This window comes from Pseudopipra pipra, chromosome 22, assembly GCF_036250125.1.
Source record: "Pseudopipra pipra isolate bDixPip1 chromosome 22, bDixPip1.hap1, whole genome shotgun sequence".
Lineage (NCBI taxonomy): Eukaryota > Metazoa > Chordata > Aves > Passeriformes > Pipridae > Pseudopipra > Pseudopipra pipra.
The window spans coordinates 5,722,893-5,740,782 of NC_087570.1; the positions used below are offsets into that span (position 1 = coordinate 5,722,893).

Below are 17,890 nucleotides of genomic sequence, written 5' to 3' on the forward strand. Positions count from 1 at the left end.
CATCCAGTGGAGCCATTTGTTTTGCCAGGGAGGTAACCATGACAATCCCCCTAAACACCCCGCCGGCTTCCCCTCCCCTCGCTCCCCTCCTGCGCCCGGGGAGGGAAGGGGTGAGGGACGAAGCCCACCTGGGTGGAAGAGATGCCCCCGAGCTGGGCAGGCTGGTGGAGAAAGGGAGCTGCGAAAGCCTTTTGCCCACCCCCATGATTTGCCTCCCCCGGGTGAGATTTTGCACAGCTGCTGCTCGAAGGGGGAGAATCCTTTGCATTCATTTCTGTCCTCCCTTTCCTCTTTTACGGGAAAGAAAGCACCCTAAAGCTCCCCCAAATCAGGGTGCATCATCCCTGACCAGCCTTGTCTGCAGCCCTAGGCCAGATCTCTCTGCCCCCCTTGCTGTTGTCCCCATTCCCATCTGAGCTCATCCACACTGTCATCCCTGGGAACACCCCAAAGCCCCTCACTGCAGCCCCCCACCCCTGGGGGTCTAAAGGGGACCCTCCCTAAAGGCAGAGGGATGTCCTTGGTGGGGTACAGTCCCTGTCCTGAGCAACTTACACTTAAATGCAGGAAAAACAACTTGTAGGTGAATGGGGGAAACTGAGGCAGCAGAATTTGGGCACTGTCCCAAAGCAGAGCTGGACACCAAGCACACAGAGGGGTAAAGCTCCTCCTTCTCCACCTGGTCTCCAAGGACACATCCATGTCATAGGACCAGGATCACCAAGTATCCATAAAGAATCCCAAGCAGGATGTGCTTTAGGGGAAATACAAGGAACTCTACAAGCAAATGCCTACCCAAGAGCTTTTTCCCTGTCTGACTTCAGCCCTGAAGCTCCAGAATTTATGGCTCTTCCCAGACAGATGAGTCAGCCAAGGAGAAGCCTGTGTCCCGTGTTCCCAGCACCTGTAAATGTTTGTTTACCGTGGCTTGTGGCTTCCAGGAAGAAAATAACATATGCCAGGAGAAAGCCTGGGATTCAAACCAAGAAATCTGGTGGCTGCAGGGTATTTATTTAGAAAATAAAGTAGGGTCTGACATGGAGGGTGAGGCAGGTGTGAGACCTTGGGAGAACAGACACAGAGTTGGTTTAGGGGTAATTAATATTTAGTGCTGCATCACCAAAGGCATCAATGTGATGTTCAAAAGTGCTGCCACGACCCAAAACAGCTCACAGAGGCCTTCAGCTGGTGTTTATTCCTCCTCATCTTGTCCAGGTCAGCTGTGCCACCATGGACGAGGGCCACCTCCTCCCAGGGAGCAGCAGCTGAAGAATTAGGTGGGCACAACTGAGACAAAATTGGGGAGGAGGCAAGCTAAAAACAGAATTTGAGCTGACCAGAAGTGCCATCTCTAAGCTTGTGGCTTCCCCCTTTCCCCCAGACCCTTTCTGTCATGGCCCCTTTTGTCTGGGAGGAATCTTCATCCATATTCAATTTTGGAGTCAAGGAATGATGCTGGGAGCAGCGGGACGGAACTGGGAGCACTGGGGGGAGTCAAGGAGTGATGCTGGGAGCAGAGAGAGGGAACTATGAGCTCTGAGAGAGAACTGGGAATACAGGGGAGAGCCAAGGAGTGATAATGGAAGCAGTGGGAGGGAACTGGAAGTACTGAGAGGAGTCAAGGAGTGATACTGGGAGCAGTGGAAGGGAACTGGAAGTACTGAGAGGAGTCAAGGAGTGATACTGGGAGCAGTGGGAGGGAACTGGGAGTACTGAGAGGAGTCAAGGAATGATACTGGGAGCAGTGGGAGGGAACTGCGAGCAGTGGGGGGAGTCGAGGAGTGATACTGGGAGGGAACTGGGAGCACTGGGTGGAGTCACCTCTCACCTGGGGCTGCCCCACCCCCTTATCACCCTCATTGTTCACACCTGGGGCAGCCCCAGGTGTGGCCAGTGAGGATGAGGATTGCCTCTTGATTCTGGTGCCAGTTAAGGGTTTCAAATGGAAATGGCCTATGGAAGTTTCTTCTCAGGTGGATGTTGTGTCCTGTACTCTCACAGACAGCCTTTCAGAATCTGCTGCCTCCAGAAAACAGTCCTAGAAAAAAATGACAGTTCCGGGCATCACATTTCCCACACAGCCTTAAACTGCACAACACACATTGATATTATGCTTTGTTTTTTCAGCTGCATGCGCCCTTTGCATTTTTCCTCTTGCTGAGCCCGGCTCCATTACCTTAATCTGAAAACAAAACGGGAGAAAACAGTTAATTGGCTTCACAGTCACCTCGAAGGATATCAACACCGTGTGCCCTGGGGCTACAAGCTTTCCTTTCAAACTGTAGGTACCCTCACGTTCTTTCACTCTTGCAGGGATCCTGTACCTGAACTGGGTCAAGTGTAGATATTGGTCACAAAAGGTGCCTGCTCAGCAAGCTGTTTCTGTCTCCACATTTAACAAAAAGGAACAGAAAGTCAGCTCTGGCCTTGGCTTTGCTTTTGCAGCTTATAAACTGCACGACAGGCACGGGTCTGTGTGCCCAGCTCTTTGTCCCCTCACACACCTTCTGCCTCACAGTTACAAAACTAAAACCAGTTCAGCAGCTGGTCCCCTAGAAAAGGTTCTGGAAGAAAAAGCCAGTGCTGGGATTCACTCCTCTTTTGAAGGCGAGAAACTGCAGAGCCAACAAGGAGACGATTTGCCTTCCTTCCCACGTGTATGCAGGATCACGTTCTTTCATCCTCGAGGAGCCAGCATCCAAAATTCAACCCCTGCGCTAACTAATGGTCCCAGCACAAGAAGCGCTTGGCTTTCACCGCTCATCAAACCACCACGCGATGGCGGTGTGGACTTGCAAAAGTCAATGTCCCAGGGCTAAACCAGCCAAACTGGCCAAGTTCAAAACCTCACCGCCCTCAAATAAACCGTGTGGGGACTGAAAGGTTTGGCTGACCTTCCACGTGCAAACTCAAGTTCCTTCCCAAATATGTACTAGTAAATTTTTCCCTCTCTCTCAGAATCCAGCTACGGAATTGAAAATACATCCGGCAAAAACAGAGCTCGCAAAAGTGCCAGGCGAGAAAGCTGTTGCTGTCTCCACCTTCAGCCGCACCCGCTGAACTGCAGCACACCCCCCGGAATCTGCTCCTTCGGCTCTCTGTGCCATCGTAATCCTTCAGTCTCACAGAGTCAGGATCTAAAACTGAACCCCACCACTAGCTGCTCAGACACTAAATGGACTAGGACAAAAAGCTCAACAGCTTGGCTTTTACATTCCCACTCTGGGGGTTCAGCAGCTGTAACTGATAGCACTGTGTACTAGGAAAAGCACTTCAGCTCACTAGGACACTCTCTGAACTGCCCAGTGTGAGAATCCAAAAGTGCTTTCCCTGCCAAAGAGAGGAATGAAGACCCTACCTCAGCAGAAATGTGACACACCCCCCCCTCCAAAACAGAAAATATCCAGGGATTGTTCCTATACAGAAGTGCCAGAACCCTGGGCATTAACTCCCCAAAGCATCTGCACACCCACACCGGGGAGAGCTGCTTACCTTGCCCAGAGCAAACAGACTGCCAAACGTTGCAGAAGACCACCTAAAAAACTGAAGGTGCTGGGAGGTTGCTCCCACACCAAAGGTGCCAGATAGAAAAACTATTGCTGTCCCTTTCATCCCCTGGGCACCCAATTCTTTGCAGCACAAGCCCCAGGACTGTGTGTTTTTATGAAGAGCGCTGTGACCCCTTTGCAGAAGGTTAACTCCAAAATTTGGATCCCCACTCAGTCGTTGCAATCCTTGCTCCCACACAAAATGTCCCAGGACAGAAAGCTGCTCCTGGCTGCTGCAGCCTCTGACCTGCACCTGAAGCACTGGGATTACCTGCCTTCCTCCCCGTGTAAAAGCACTGGGACACACTTCCAGGAGTCCAGACCCAAAAGTCAGATACCATCTCCAATATTGCCAACATCCAAGAATTGCTCCTACACAAAGGGGGCCAGGCAGGAGAGAACTGTCTTGCTGCTGTTTAGCTCCCCATGGTACTGCAAACAGTAGGACTACATCCTTTACTTCCCAAGGAAAGACACTCTAGTGATTCACTTCCTGAACCCCACCATAGAAATTTGGAGCCAATCCTCAAAAACTGTACACACCTTGGATTTTCTACACCAGAGGTACCAGAACAGAAAGCTGGGGCTGGTCTTTATGTCCCCTGGGTAGCCCATCCTCTGCACCTGAAACACTGGGCCTAGCTGTTTTCCTTCCCTTCTACACCTCCCTTGCATTACCTTACATATCACCTTTACTTAACTGCCCCTTTCTTGCCTGGCCTTTCCTTGCTTTACCTGCCCTTGTTTGACTTCCATTGCCTTGCCTACCCCTCCCCTGCCTTGCCCAACTCTTCCTGGCCATCCTTTGCCTTGCCTTGCCTCTCTCTGCCCACCTCTCCCTTCCTTGCATTGCCTTTCATACCCATCCTCTGCCTTGACTTGCCTACCCCTCCCTATTCTTGCCTGGCCTATTTTCCAGGTGTTACTGTTAAGCAGGGAAAGTGTGGGGGGGAGTGCTCTTGGCTTGGCCAGAATAAATATTAATGTCCAAAAAAGTCATGAGAATGGCTATGGGGCTTGGACACAGGGTTTAGGGGAACAGGGAGGGGTTTTCTGGGGCTGGAAATAGGTGTGTGGGTGTGGGGGCTAGGCTGTGTTTTAAGGGAACAGAGGTGGATTTCAGCAGGGCTGGGGATGGTTTATGTTGGGCTGGAACTTGGGAGGTGGAGATGGATATTTTGGGGTTTGGAGGGGTTTTGGGAAACTAGGGAGAGGTTTTGGGGGGCTTGGATGGGTTTGGGGGGACAAGGGATTGGGTTTGGAGGACTGGAAAATGGTTTTGGGGGGCTGCATATGGGTCATGGGGGACTTGGATGGGTTTCAGAGGACCAGGGAAAGGGTTTAGGAGGCTGGAAATGGGTTTTCAGGGGGCTGGGATGGGTGGGGTGGGGGGCTTGGATCCATTTTGGGGGGACCAGGGATGTGGTTTTGGGTTTGTGGGTGGATTTTGGGAGAGCAGGGCTGGATTTGGGGCGTCCAGTACTGGGTTTCAGGGGGCTCCTCCACCCAGGCTCCTTCTGCTGTGACATCATCAACAGAAAGGTGCTGCCGTGGTGGTGCTGGAACCCCCAGCGTTGCGAGACCAGGTTGGGACAGTTGAGTGTCCCCAGTCCCCGCTGGGCACTGAACTGTAGGATCCTGAGCCCCTGGCGAGGAGCTGACCCACCATGGTGACACTGGTGGTAGGTGCCGAGTGCTACGACCTGGTGGCCACGGTCGGGAAGGGGACCTTTGGACAGGTGACCCAGGGCCAGCGCAGGAGCACAGGGGAGATGGTGGCCATCAAGATCCTGAGGAACCATGATTACAACGGCCAAACGGTGAGGAACGAGCTGAGGCTGCTGCAGGCCTTGCGGGAGGGGGACGCGGAAGAGTCGCACGTCGTCCGTTTCCTCGAGTCCTTCAGCGACACGGTCTGGACCTACCTGGTCTTCGAGCTGCTGCAGCAGAACCTCTTCGATTTCCAAAAGCAGAACAACTTCTCACCGCTGCCCGTCCGGCACATCCGAACCATCACGGCACAGGTGCTGGCGGCGCTGGTCAAGCTGAAGGAGCTCTCCATCATCCACGCTGACCTCAAGCCGGAGAACATCATGCTGGTGGACCACCTGCGCTACCCCTTCCGCGTCAAGCTCATTGACTTCGGCTCGGCTATCCTCCTCCCCGAGGTCTACCGTGTCCAGAAGCCCTACATCCAAACCCGCTTCTACCGGGCACCGGAGATCTTGCTGGGACTGCCCTTCTGCGAGAAGGTGGATGTCTGGTCTTTGGGCTGCGTGATGGCCGAGCTTCACCTGGGTTGGCCGCTCTACCCCGGCAACAACGAGTACGACCAGGTGCGCTACATCTGCTCCACCTTGGGACTGCCCCGGGCCGAGCTGCTCTGCGCTGCCCAGAAGACACAGTCCTTCTTCCGACAGGTCCCATGCTCTGTCGGTACCTGGCAGCTCAAACCACCGGGGAAGGTGATGGCAAAGCCGATGGAGAGGAGGGTGCATGTCTTTTCCTCGCTGGATCAGTTAGCGGCAGTGAACCTCTGCCTGGTGTCTGATCCCGACCAGGAGGAGCTGGCCAAGCGCTGTGACCTGTATGCGATGGTGGAGCTGGTCAAGAGGATGCTCACCTGGGACTCGCGCGAGCGGATCTCGCCCAGCGCTGCCCTCCACCATCCCTTTATCTCCATGCAGGAGGTGAAGTCCCGCTTTGAGGCCACCCACTACTACCAGCTCAGCCAGGAGGACCTGAGGGCATCCCGTAAGGATTCTAGCAGAGTCCAGATCTTCCCTGGCATGGAGAAAGGTGCCTTCATCCCCACTGGCCAGGGTGGCTTCCAGAAGGCCGTTGCCCAGACGGGTGGGCTCAGCCTGGCTGAGCTGGCCGAGGACACCAGCAGCAAGAACCAGCACGACATCTGCCAAGCCCCCATCCCCACGCACTACAGCAGCCAGTGCCACCAGCATCACTGGTGTCCCAAGACGGAGCCCACCAGCGGTCACTTGACTGTGCTGGGGTGTCCCAGCAGCGTGGAGCGGCACGGCCACTGCAACGGCCCGGTCGTCGGTGGCATCGCGGAGCAGAACCTGCGTGAAAGACGGTACAGCTCATCCCGTGCCAAGGTACAGGCACAGGGAGGGGGCTCCTGGGCACAGGCACTCTGGGACAATGGGTGCTTGGGATCCCTTGGGTGCTTGGGGTGCCTGGTGCCCCACGTCCCCTGGTGCCGCACGTCACGGGTGTTCAGGGTCCCTGGTGCCCAAGGTCCCCACAGAGGAGGAGGTAACGCTCACCCCCTTCCCATGCTTTGCCCCCCCTGCAGAGAGCTCTGGTGATGCGGCGTGACCCCTGGAAGCCCTCAGGGATGTGGAAAACAGGCTCCGGGATGATGACACAGTGTCCGGCACGCTTCTCCTGCCACAGAGCTGGTGACATCCTCAGCACCACTGAGCCCCCAAGGCAACCCTGGCACGCACCCCGGCAGCCCAGAGCTTGCAGGAGATCTTCCTCGTTCTCATCCCCGGGCAACCCAGCCACCAAAACCCAGCACCTTGCTGGTGGAGACCACGGCCAGGGCTGCACCAGGACACACTGTGCCGGATGCTCCCGGCTCTGTTTCTCCCACTGATCCCCCAATAAATTGTTTTGCCAAAACCCGAGCATTTCAGCTGATTCTTTGCAGGGGGGGGTTGGCAGGGCGCAGGAGTGACCCCAGGATTCCAGGCACCTCAGCACAGGGGGGATGGTCACTGTCCTGGTCCCACTGGCCACTCTGTGGCTGGTACAAGCCAGATGCCATTGGCCTCCTTACCCATCTGGGCACACCTGATCTCATGTTCAGCTGGTGTGTGCCCAAATGGGCAGGCAGAGGAGTGGGCAGGGCTCCCTGGCCGGACCAGCACCACGGGCTGCGGACAGAGCGCGGTCCTGGGGGTCAGTGCTCTGCTCTGGAGACCCCAAGCCGCACCAATGGGATGGGGACTGGACACCCCCGGACACTCCAGACACCCTGGACATCCCGGACACCCTGGACATCCCGAACATCTCGGACATCCTGAACAGCCCAGACATCCCGGGACACCATGGGCACGGCCCGGACACCGTCCAGACACCTTGGACAGCCCTGGACACCCCGGACACTGCCCGGGCATCCCGGACACCCTGGACACAGCCCGGACACCGTCCAGACACCTTGGACAGCCCTGGACACCCCGGACACTGCCCGGGCATCCCGGACACCCTGGACACGGCCCGGACACCGTCCAGACACCTTGGACAGCCCTGGACACCCCGGACACTGCCCGGGCATCCCGGACACCCTGGACACGGCCCGGACACCGTCCAGACACCTTGGACAGCCCTGGACACCCCGGACACTGCCCGGGCATCCCGGACACCCTGGACACGGCCCGGACACCATCCAGACACCTTGGACAGCCCTGGACACCCTGGACACTGCCCGGGCATCCCGGACACCCTAGGCATCCCGGGCATCCCGGGCATCCCAGGCATCCCGGACATCCCGGATAGGGCCACGGCCCCTCCCGCTGCCCGCCCACCCCGTCCCGCCCCCCTGCCCGTCGATTCCGCTTCCACGGCCTGTTCCCCTTCCTGCGGAGGCGGCCGCGATGTCGGCGCTGGCGGCGAACCCCAACAACCCGGTGGTTTTCTTCGATGTCACCATCGGCGGGCAGGTGGGGGGACTGCGGGGGCAGGCGGGGGTGTGGGGAGGCGGGGGTGCACCGGGGGGCCCCGGAGGCTCACCTGGCCCCTCTGTTCCCCCAGGAGGTCGGCCGCATGAAGATCGAGCTGTTTGCCGATGTCGTACCCAAAACGGCGGAGAACTTCAGGTAAGGAGCCGCTGCCCGTTCCCCGGGCCGGGGCTGCGAAGGCTTTTCGGTGCAGGAATGGTTTTTTTGGTGGCTGAGTGATTACCTGCCCTCCCTCCCCGACCTGATGCACCTGCTCTGCTTTGCGTCTCTCTCTTTGCCAGAGATGCTGTGCGGTGTCCTGGTCCCCCAGGGGAGCCCATCTGACTGCAAGGGGAAGGACTCCAGTCCCCCCTTCTTCTGCAGAGCCTCTGATGTGCCCGGTGCACGTAGAACAGGCAGTGCCTTGTGCCGTGGTGGAGGTCTCCTGGGCACCCAGTTCTCCTGCAGTCAGCTAAGGGATGCACCGTTTGGAGTCCCATTTCCATCAGAGAGATGGATGTACCCTGTTCTCTGTCAAGCACGGTGCCTGCCCCACATTCACCATCTCCTACAACCTCGGTGTTAAATCTCTGACCTCATCACCAGAGAGGGCACAGAATATGTTTTGAAAAGGCAGTGGAGAGGAGCAGCCAGTTCCTATTTTACTGGGGACATCCCTGATGCAGTAAGGAAAGTCCTATGTGCCAGTCGGTGCAGCCCTCGGTGCCCTCAGAGTTCACATGTGCCTCACACTCTGCTCTCTTTTTTGTTTTCCAGGCAGTTTTGTACAGGGGAATTCAGGTAAGTGGGTTCTAGTGTCCTTTTAAGTGGCCCACTGGAGAAACAGGGGCTGGGTGAGGTGGAAGAGGGGCTCGCTTGGAAGTTTTACCTGTTGTACCAGTACAAAACGAAAGAGTTACAGAAATCTGCTCTGAGGAAATTGTGAGGGGCTCTGTGAGTCATGGGGGTGGCAGGTTTTCCCTTTTGGATGTGACTTTTCGTGCCCAGGTGGCTCTAAAAAGCCCTATTTTCAAACCCTACCTGCTCGTGCTGCACACTGCAGTGGGATCCTGTGAAGATGATGGTGTGGGTGTTGCAGGGTACCAAGTAATTTCTTGTGCAGAGCCCATTTGAGGCTTCCTTTTGCCTCCAACAGCAGCAGCTGAGAGGCTGCAGCTCTTGATTGTATTTCAAGGCAGCTCCTAATGTATGGGGCAACCTTTGGCACTCCGAATTCTTGTGGGGGTTTTGTGTTTGGATATCCAGTAAGCTGAAAGGGTTTTCCTTTTTACTTCCTTACAGGAAAGATGGTGTCCCTATAGGTTATAAAGGAAGCACTTTCCACAGGTAATTCACCTACTTTTTAGGCCCTAAATAGCATCCTGAGCCAGATGGGGTTTTGGGACCTGCCTCGAGGCGTTAGTGGGTCATGGCTAGTGTCATCCTCCTGTGGCTCTGGGGGATCTGGGGGTGCTGTCAGGGGTGTATGCTGGGGTCACTGGGAGGAGTCCCCTGTTCCTGGTGTGCTACATCAGAGATCACTGTCTGGCATCTGTCACCCAATCACTGTCCCTGGTCAAACAGCAATGGGTCCCTAATGGCTTGATATCAGCCACTGATTTGGTGCAGATTTCGGGCTGCAGCACTCACAGACTGTTAACTTCTGTTGCACAGCGAGGCAGAACTCCTTTTTACCTTACACTGAGCTTCCTGAGGCCTTTGTCTGCTGAGAACTAAGTGCTGTTTTACTTCTTTAGGGTAATAAAGGATTTCATGATCCAAGGAGGTGACTTCGTAAATGTAGGTACTCCTGCATCCCTTTTGTCCTTTTCCTACATTGTGTAACATGCAGCTGTTTCCAAGGGGCCGTGCTGATTTATGGGATCTCTTCCTTTTTTGGGGTGTGCAGTAGTAACTGGAGGTGTCCTCACAGCATTGCTGCCATCTTACTGCAACAGACAATAACGTACTTGAAAAAAAATCTGGAGCCTTGGGTGAACATAATTTCTTCTTCCCAAAATAGTGCTGGAGGCTTTTAAAACTTGCAAAGGTTTTTTTTTTACCGTTTTCCTTCCCTCTTCCTTTGTCCTCTCCCAAACAACAAAGCCTTGGATTTTTATTAGCTTTGTAGAGAGACCCTAAGTACAGAGCCAAGTGCCTAGTACAAGAGGTCTTTTGAATCAAAACTAACTTTTTGTTACTGAATTGTCTCGAAATAGAAAAGGGTTTTTGACCACAGTGGTGGTTGTGTCTGGCTTGGGTATAAGCAGAGTACAGGAGGAAGGCTAAAGGGCCACAGGATTTCTTCACTGTCCTAGGACCCAGTAAAATTACTTAATTTCTGAAAGTGTTTCAAAATATGAGGGGACTGATAAAGACTTTTTTAATATAAAACTTGGTTGTGTGAAAGTCACTGAGAGAACAGTGGGTGGCTCAGCCACACCAGACTCTGAGGTAGTTGCTAATTGTGACACTGCTCAGACATCCCAGCGGGCTTTATTACTTCCCCTGCAGCTCAACAAGCTTTACAGACTGCTCCAGTATTTGGTATTTATACAGTATGTTTATTACAAAGCCATTTGGGGAGCAAGCACAGTCACACTGACCCCTGAGACGTGGTGTAAGCTCCTATCTCAGAGCCAACAGTTCAAGTAAGCCACAAAGAACGGGAGGAAAAGAAGCAAGAGCTGGGCAGGCAGAGCAAAGGATGTGGTGCTGCATGTGGTGTATTACTGGCATTTTTTGTTAAGTTTGGCCTAATAAAGATCAGGTGTGTTAAGCAGAAAGGCAAGGAAGGGAGAGGGGTTGCAGCAAGGCAGAAGAAATGGGGCTGAAGCGACACAGAAAGAGAAAATCAACAGAGAAATGGAATTAACTGTCAGAATAGTAAATTTAAGTGATTGTGCCAGAGATACCTGTTTGCATTGCTTCTGCAGCTTTCCCTGGAGCACTCCTCACTGCAGCATTTTTAAGGCCATTCTGTTGAAGGGTCCCTGCTCAGTCCTTTGGCATCACACAGGAATGTTCTGAACTTGTGGGCTGTCAGAACTTACAACCTGCAGCAGTCACAGCCCACGCTGCTTTCATTTATAAGAGTCTTGAGATCTGAGTGCTCGGGCTTATAGTTAAGTACAAGATGTTTGGACTTGGTGGAAAGAACAGCAAAAACTAGAAAATCTATGTTTTAGAAACTGCAGAACAGGGAGATTGCTTCCCTGTTTCCAGTAAAGTCACAGAAAATAAGGTGAAATACGTAAACCCACCCTGAGCTGACTTCTTCCATGCAACCACTTCTGCTTTCCTTGACATACCAGCCTATGCTTCTGTGTCCCCTCCCTTTTCCCTGTGAAGTCCAAGTGGGTCTGTACCAAGCAATCTGTAGCCTCCACCTCACTCTGGAAGGCTTGGACTTAAGGCTTACCACCCCCATGGGTTTTTGCCAATGTATGGATGGTGAACGATGAGCTGTGTAATTAGAAACCAGTTGCTGTTCCTGTTCAGAAATGAGACACTGACTGTGTTCACTGCTGGTGTATATAAATGGCAGTACAGCATCCACTTTGGGCTGAGTTTGACCCCTTCCTCTTGCTTGGGGTTCTTAAATTTAATTTTTAAATCGAATTGTTCTGCAGCAGTTGCTACAGAACAAATACTGTGGCTGACTGGGCACTTTTCTCGTGCAGGGAGATGGCACTGGAGTAGCCAGTATATACAGGGGTCCTTTTGCAGATGAAAACTTCAAGCTGAAACACTCTGCTCCTGGCCTGCTCTCTATGGTGAGTGTGAAATAATGACATTACAGACTGAAAAGCTTTTGGTACTTTCTCTGTGCCTAAGTGTATACGTTATTTGCTGAACAGCAGAAATCTCCACCATTGGGTATGAGGTCTGGAAGACCTGCTTTGTAACTACTAGTCAGAAGGCTACTCATGGGTTAATATCTTGAGTAACTCAGTAATCCTGATCCTGCATCATCCTTTCTTTGTTGTGTGTTGGAGCTCTGGGACAGGCTTGGCTTGATCAGCTTTCAGAAGAGGTTGATTCTTACAGTTTTCTTACAGTGGTGAGTGGTGGTGTTTTCTTCTTCCCCAACACTGTTATCAAACGCTGACCTGGCAAGGATGAAACAGAGATATTTGGGAGTTCCAAAGCCACAGCAGTGTTACTATGGTATCTTTCATAACAGACCTTCCTGTTCAACAGAGTAAAGAAACTGCAGCCATTGCATGTTGTCTGGTGGGAACAATACCCTGACTTTTGGAAGAGGAAGCAAATGGAGCCAGTCCTTCAGTGTTCCTATCCACAACTGCTTCTTCTCCAGCTCTTTCAGCCTCTGTGACCTTAGAAATGCTTTGGGCATTCATCATTTGGATTAGTTACTCACCCAGTTCAAAACATGACCCAAAAAGTGGTGTCATGGCACAGCTAAGCAGCCAGTGTGCTGTGGTGTGGGAGAAGGAATCCACTCCAGTATTGCCAGCTTTGTGTTAAAGTGGCCTGGCTCTGCAGTCGTTCTGCTGGATCAAACCATGGATGCCAGGAACCTTGGATCCCAGCTGGATTCTTCTGAAGCTGGCCAGCAATAACTAAAAAAGCCGAAGCGAGCCTGTCCTCTGCAGTCCTGCAGCTGCAAAACTTGCCCAGTTCACTTGTCAGCACAGAAATATGCTTTAGTAGCTCCTGGTTGTCAGTACTGCAAATGGACTTCAGTGTTGCAGAGATGTTTTCTTAACAGAGTGCAAGTGCTCTGGGTGTTGCACTCAGGTGTGAACTGAATTTCACATCTGCATTCCACTTTTCCTGGGAGCCCTGTGCCAACACGATCATTACCTTTCTCATCCTGATCATTGGAACAGACACCTTTTTTTTTATTTTTATTCTGAGGAAACCTCCCAGATAGCAGAAATCAGCTGCTTTTTTTTTTTTTTTCCCCCTGGTTCCTGGCTTTCAGTTTTCCTCAGGACAATACTGCAGCCAATAAGCACTTGTCATCAAAAAGTCCAGCCTTTTTTCAGGAGTGTGCTCTAGAGCCTGGACTTGAGCACAGGCTTGTGCTGAATATGCCTTTGTAGAAATATAATAAAAAGTTGCTGACGTGGCTCTTGCACACACTGGCATGACCAGATGCGTGTCTTGCTTCCTTTGGTTTGTGTAGCAGAAAGCTAAAAATGAGCTGGTCTAGAGCAACAGCTCTCTCTTATGTGAGATGTGTCTGCCTTCAGTTTTGACCAGTCTGAAATTGTAGATTTGTCATGTTTTGCCATTCTCAACCCCCAGGCAAACAGTGGCCCAAGTACCAATGGCTGCCAGTTCTTCATCACGTGTTCCAAGTGTGACTGGCTGGATGGGAAGCACGTTGTGTTTGGTGAGTACCTGCAGCAGAGTTCTGGAGTGGCAGCTCACGGGCATCCCTGTGGGGCAGCTGTTAAACTATATAGAGAATCAGGGAATCTCCTCAGCTGGGAGGGACCCACAAGCATCATTGTGTCCCACTTCTGGGCCTGCACAGGACACCCCAGACATTTCACTCTGTGCCTGAGAGCGTTGTCCAAACACTCCTGGAGCTCTGACCACTGCCCTGGGGCCGTGACCACTGCCCTGGGGAGTCTGTTCAGTGCCCAGCCACCCTCTGAGTATGAACTGCTCATTCTTCCCTTCTTGCTTGTGCTAGTGCTTGCTCGTGCAGCCTGATACTGTGATGGATCATTGTTGAAATGAATCATTTTTTTCCCAGGTTAGCTTTAATCCAGATCAGTTCTGTGATTGTGTTGCTACACAAATCCTTGTGCCAGTGCAGGCAGCACAGATCAGTCAAGGGATCCCTTTCTTTTCCACTGTCAGAGAGGACTGAGCTTTCAGCAGAGTTTTTTGGACAGTAATTCTGTGAAACCACATCTGCTAACTTGCATTTACTGCTGCTTGAGCTGTAGGAATTCCAGGCCAGCCTTAAGCTGATGTCCTACTTACTGCTCCCCTTAATTCTTAAGTACCACTGATGTTGCTCATTGCCAGGTTTGCATCATGACAGGGGTTGTGTTGCTAGAGAGGTAGTTTGTGCTGGTGGCAGTAGGTCTCAAACCCCAGATTTCTACACAGACCACCCCTGCCATGGGAAAAGGCACCTAATCTGTGCTGAACGTGGAAAATGTTTGAAGAGGGATTGTTTCCTTTATCAGTTTAGAGATCAGTAACAGACTCTGAAGTGCCCAATAGCTGCACACTGCACAAGGCTTTTCAGGAAGGACAAAAATGCATGTATCTGTGATGGGTGGGGGGAGCCAAGGTAAAAACTGTCCATATTGAAGTGGATAAATTTTCTCATTCTAGGTAAAATTGTCGATGGGCTGTTGGTCATGAGAAAAATTGAAGTAAGTTTGCACTTGCCTGTTTCTCCCTGAATTGGAAGGTGATGTACAGGATTAACAAGAGTCGTCCTGTTCTTTCCCGCTGTCTGTTTACAGGATACCAGGGAATACCAGTGTTGATAACTGGTATTATCAGTTGTCATCGTTGTAAGGTGGCAGGAAATCTGGTGAAGCACAGGCTGTGTGGGCTGGCTTTGGGAATGCTGGTGTCTCGTGGCTCTGAGAGCCTCGGAGCGGAAATTGCATTCTCGGGGCTTTATTTGCTTTGCCTTTGTTCAGGAAGCTGAACTAAAAAGTTGTCCCATCAGCAGCTCAGACAAGAGTGTGAAACATCTCACTCCTGTGCCGTGGCCTGGGATTATTCAGTGGGTGCAAAATCATCAGTTCTGCTGATCCGTGACCAGCGTGTTTAATAAGAAAAAATTAAACTAATCTCCTGGTGGGCTTCCAGGAGCTGAGGATAAACTGGGTCGGGGTGGTGATTGCTGCCAGTGTCGTGTGTGGTGTCACGGCAGGATAATGAGTGGATTTAACGAACAGCAGTGAGTTCTTTGAGACACTGACTCCATGGCACACACGTGGGATAACGTGCATGAGAGCCTCTAATCCAAAAAGTGGGGCAAGCACAGAGCTGTTGGGTGTTGGAAGGAGCTGTACAGCATGGAATAGCCTGTGTGCTGCTGGCCCTCTTGGCCAGAAGCATTGCTGGAGGGTTGTGGTGAGCCTGCTTTGGGCGTCGCTGTAGTGAGAGCAAAGTAAAGGAAATTTGAGACTCAAGGAAGAGCAGCTGAGTCCAGCATATTGAGTGGTTCAGAATGAGGGTGGCTATGTCACTGTCCCTTCCCTTTCTGTATGAATACAAGTTTGTTTTGCTTGTGGCAGCTGTTTTTAGTAACTGTGAAAGATTTAAGCCAGAGCAGCCTCAAGTGACATGATGCCTGCTGCATTTCATGAGGGGCTCTCCAGTTTTTGCTCTGTTCCTTCCCTCCCATTCAGAGGACCAGCCTCTGGTCTGTGTCCCAAACCTCTGCACACAGAGAGAACTCACCAGCTTATGGCTGGGCCCGTTGCCAAAATACACAACGGTGCTTCTTTGTTCCTCAGAATTCCCTGTTTCCCGTGTTACACAAACATCTCTTAGCCAGTCTTCCAGGACATGTCACTGGCTGGGTCTGCCGTGCTTTTGTAAGGTTTAATGTTCATTTGTTTGTCCCCAGAACGTGCCTACGGGTCCCAATAACAAACCCAAGCTGCCAGTTGTGATCTCTCAGTGCGGGGAAATGTGAAGAGCAATGCAGGAGCAGTGTGGTAAGTCTGAGCCTTCCCAGGGACAGTGCCACGGACCCTGGGCTGCTCTGCTCCTTTACAGACACCAGAGGCAGCACAGCAGAGAGGAGATTTTGCAGCTGCAGTCGGGGGGAAGGTGGGGTTGTGGGACCTCTTCCTTGGATGGAGTTAGACTGCCTTGAGGCCTCAGCTTTACAAAGTGAATGAAAGGCAACTGCAGCAGGAATCCAGCTGGCATTAGCTGGGCTGGCATTAGCTGGGCTGGCATTACCCAGGCAGTCTGGGGTGGGGGGAGGCCTCACTTTGACCTGCAGGTTGGAGAACTCTCCAACTACTGCAAGAAGCAAAGTATCCATGGATGGGGCAGGCAGGGATCAAGAAAAGGAGAGGAGAAAGGGAGGACCTGCCTCCTTGCTCAGTACAGCTGTAGGGCCCCTGCCACTGAAGGACCAAGGAATTATCATCTTACACAGTCTTACCTTAACTTGAAAAAAATACCACTGTCCTCATCTGAAGGGAGATGTTTCCACTATTTACTATTATTCAGGCTTCTTTTTGATTAAACCAATAGGCTCAGGCTAACATACAGAATTCCGTTTCCATTTGTCTGCTCACTTTGCTGTAAAAAACTCAAGTATTTAAACAAATCTCTCTAGATTTCAGTGTGTCAGGCTGCAGCTTGTCAAAAATCTGTATTAGCCTTATCGTTGCTCATTTTTCCCAAATTTCAGCAGGCAGGCAGGCTCTGACAAAATCAAATCCCCACAATTTTTTGATCCTTCATTAAATGATTTCCAAAGACAGCTGGAATTGCCCACGAAGACACATCCCTGCTTGCCTAAGTAAAGTCTTAGAGATCTGCAGCACTTCAGAATCTTGGGAGCTCCTGCTATTTGATGAAGTGACAACAGGGAATGTAATCATTCCTCCATTCCCCTGATACTTCTGGTGGCATTTACAGGCTTTTGAAGATAAGGACAGCCTTGCTAACAGGCTTCTTTGCAGATTGGCAGAGCTGTGCTGATGGGCTGGGTCCCCTTTGGGGTTGTCCTCAGGCCCAGACTTGTTGATCATTTCAGTTTGGAGTACAGGATCTCTGGCCAACATCCACTTTGAGCCTGGAAGCTTTTTCATTCCTAGGTACAAGGCTGGTGCCACCTTGTGCATTTCCCAGCCAGGTCTTAGGAGCAGCCTTGCTGCACCCTGATGTCTGAGCTGCCTGGGGACAGGAATGGCTTTTGCCTTGCCTGACGTCTGACAGCCACATCAGCTACTTGTCAAGATCCCTGAAAATCAGCTGGGGGAGAAACAGGTTTTAAGGGTTTTGGGTTCAGAGGTAGATACAGTTGCCCGACAGGCAGAGCAGGAGGACTCCTGAGTTCTCTGGCTGATGAAAGCTGGTGTGTGCAGCAACTGGCACTCCCTTAAAATCACCGTGTGCCCCCTGGTGCCACTGCACAGGTCTGCTGTCTTAGGATGGGTTGGGAATGGCTGTCCAGCATTTCGGACCTGTTTTCTTATTCCTTTCAGTGTTCCTTCACCAGTGGTTAGACCTGTGCTGGCTCTGTGCAATTCCAACTCCAGCTGGCTCCCACACTGCCCGCAGGCCAGACCCTTGATGTTCTCCTGAAATTATTTGATAATGGGCATCTTATATTTTTATTTTGTTCTTTTACATTTTGAAATGTAAATAAAGAATTTTTTTTTTTAAACATGTATGCAGTGCACATCAGTTAACATGTGTGGGAATTAATTCTTCTCCAGGTGAGAAGGGCTGTAGCCTCTTCAGCAACATTCATTTTCCCTGGTTTGCTCAGTTGGGAACATTTACTGTGTTATTGAGGGAGAGAAAGGGTGAAAGGAGCTTTACAGAGCTGTGCTGCACCAGGTAACTAAGGCTGCCTGGCTGGCAGAGAGGTTCATGGCATCTTGGGAATCTCCAGAACCCTTTTGTATGCAGCTTTACTGAGGCACACAGAATTGGTATGGCACAGATTCCATTACT

The 17,890-nt window shown here is 51.9% G+C and overlaps 2 protein-coding genes and 1 long non-coding RNA gene across 6 annotated transcripts; 2 read left to right on the plus strand and 1 right to left on the minus strand.

Moving 5' to 3' along the window:
* Positions 1-2,102: 2,102 nt before the first annotated feature.
* LOC135425909 (uncharacterized) lies at positions 2,103-2,393 on the minus strand. The gene is made up of 2 exons (XR_010435794.1): positions 2,325-2,393; positions 2,103-2,182 (listed from the first exon to the last, which is right to left on the minus strand). It is a non-coding gene; the product is annotated as an uncharacterized LOC135425909 (long non-coding RNA).
* Positions 2,394-5,109: 2,716 nt separating this feature from the next.
* HIPK4 (homeodomain interacting protein kinase 4) lies at positions 5,110-7,196 on the plus strand. Of its 3 annotated transcripts, XM_064678684.1 has the most exons (3): positions 5,110-5,368; positions 5,522-6,664; positions 6,865-7,196. In XM_064678684.1, exons 1-3 carry the CDS (start codon positions 5,216-5,218, stop codon positions 7,168-7,170), a joined length of 1,602 nt encoding a protein of 533 aa, XP_064534754.1. In that variant the 5' UTR covers positions 5,110-5,215; the 3' UTR covers positions 7,171-7,196. The 3 variants fall into 3 exon arrangements, with proteins under 3 accessions (XP_064534754.1, XP_064534755.1, XP_064534752.1); XM_064678685.1 differs by having other exon boundaries at positions 5,110-6,642; positions 6,865-6,995; XM_064678682.1 differs by having other exon boundaries at positions 5,111-6,664.
* A 917-nt stretch (positions 7,197-8,113) lies between these two features.
* PPIH (peptidylprolyl isomerase H) lies at positions 8,114-17,597 on the plus strand. Of its 2 annotated transcripts, XM_064678686.1 has the most exons (10): positions 8,114-8,236; positions 8,328-8,392; positions 9,011-9,034; positions 9,536-9,580; positions 9,991-10,033; positions 11,917-12,009; positions 13,511-13,598; positions 14,561-14,601; positions 15,816-15,906; positions 17,416-17,597. In XM_064678686.1, exons 1-9 carry the CDS (start codon positions 8,171-8,173, stop codon positions 15,882-15,884), a joined length of 534 nt encoding a protein of 177 aa, XP_064534756.1. In that variant the 5' UTR covers positions 8,114-8,170; the 3' UTR covers positions 15,885-15,906; positions 17,416-17,597. The 2 variants fall into 2 exon arrangements, with proteins under 2 accessions (XP_064534756.1, XP_064534757.1); XM_064678687.1 differs by lacking the exons at positions 15,816-15,906; positions 17,416-17,597 and adding an exon at positions 14,695-15,063.
* Positions 17,598-17,890: the final 293 nt, after the last annotated feature.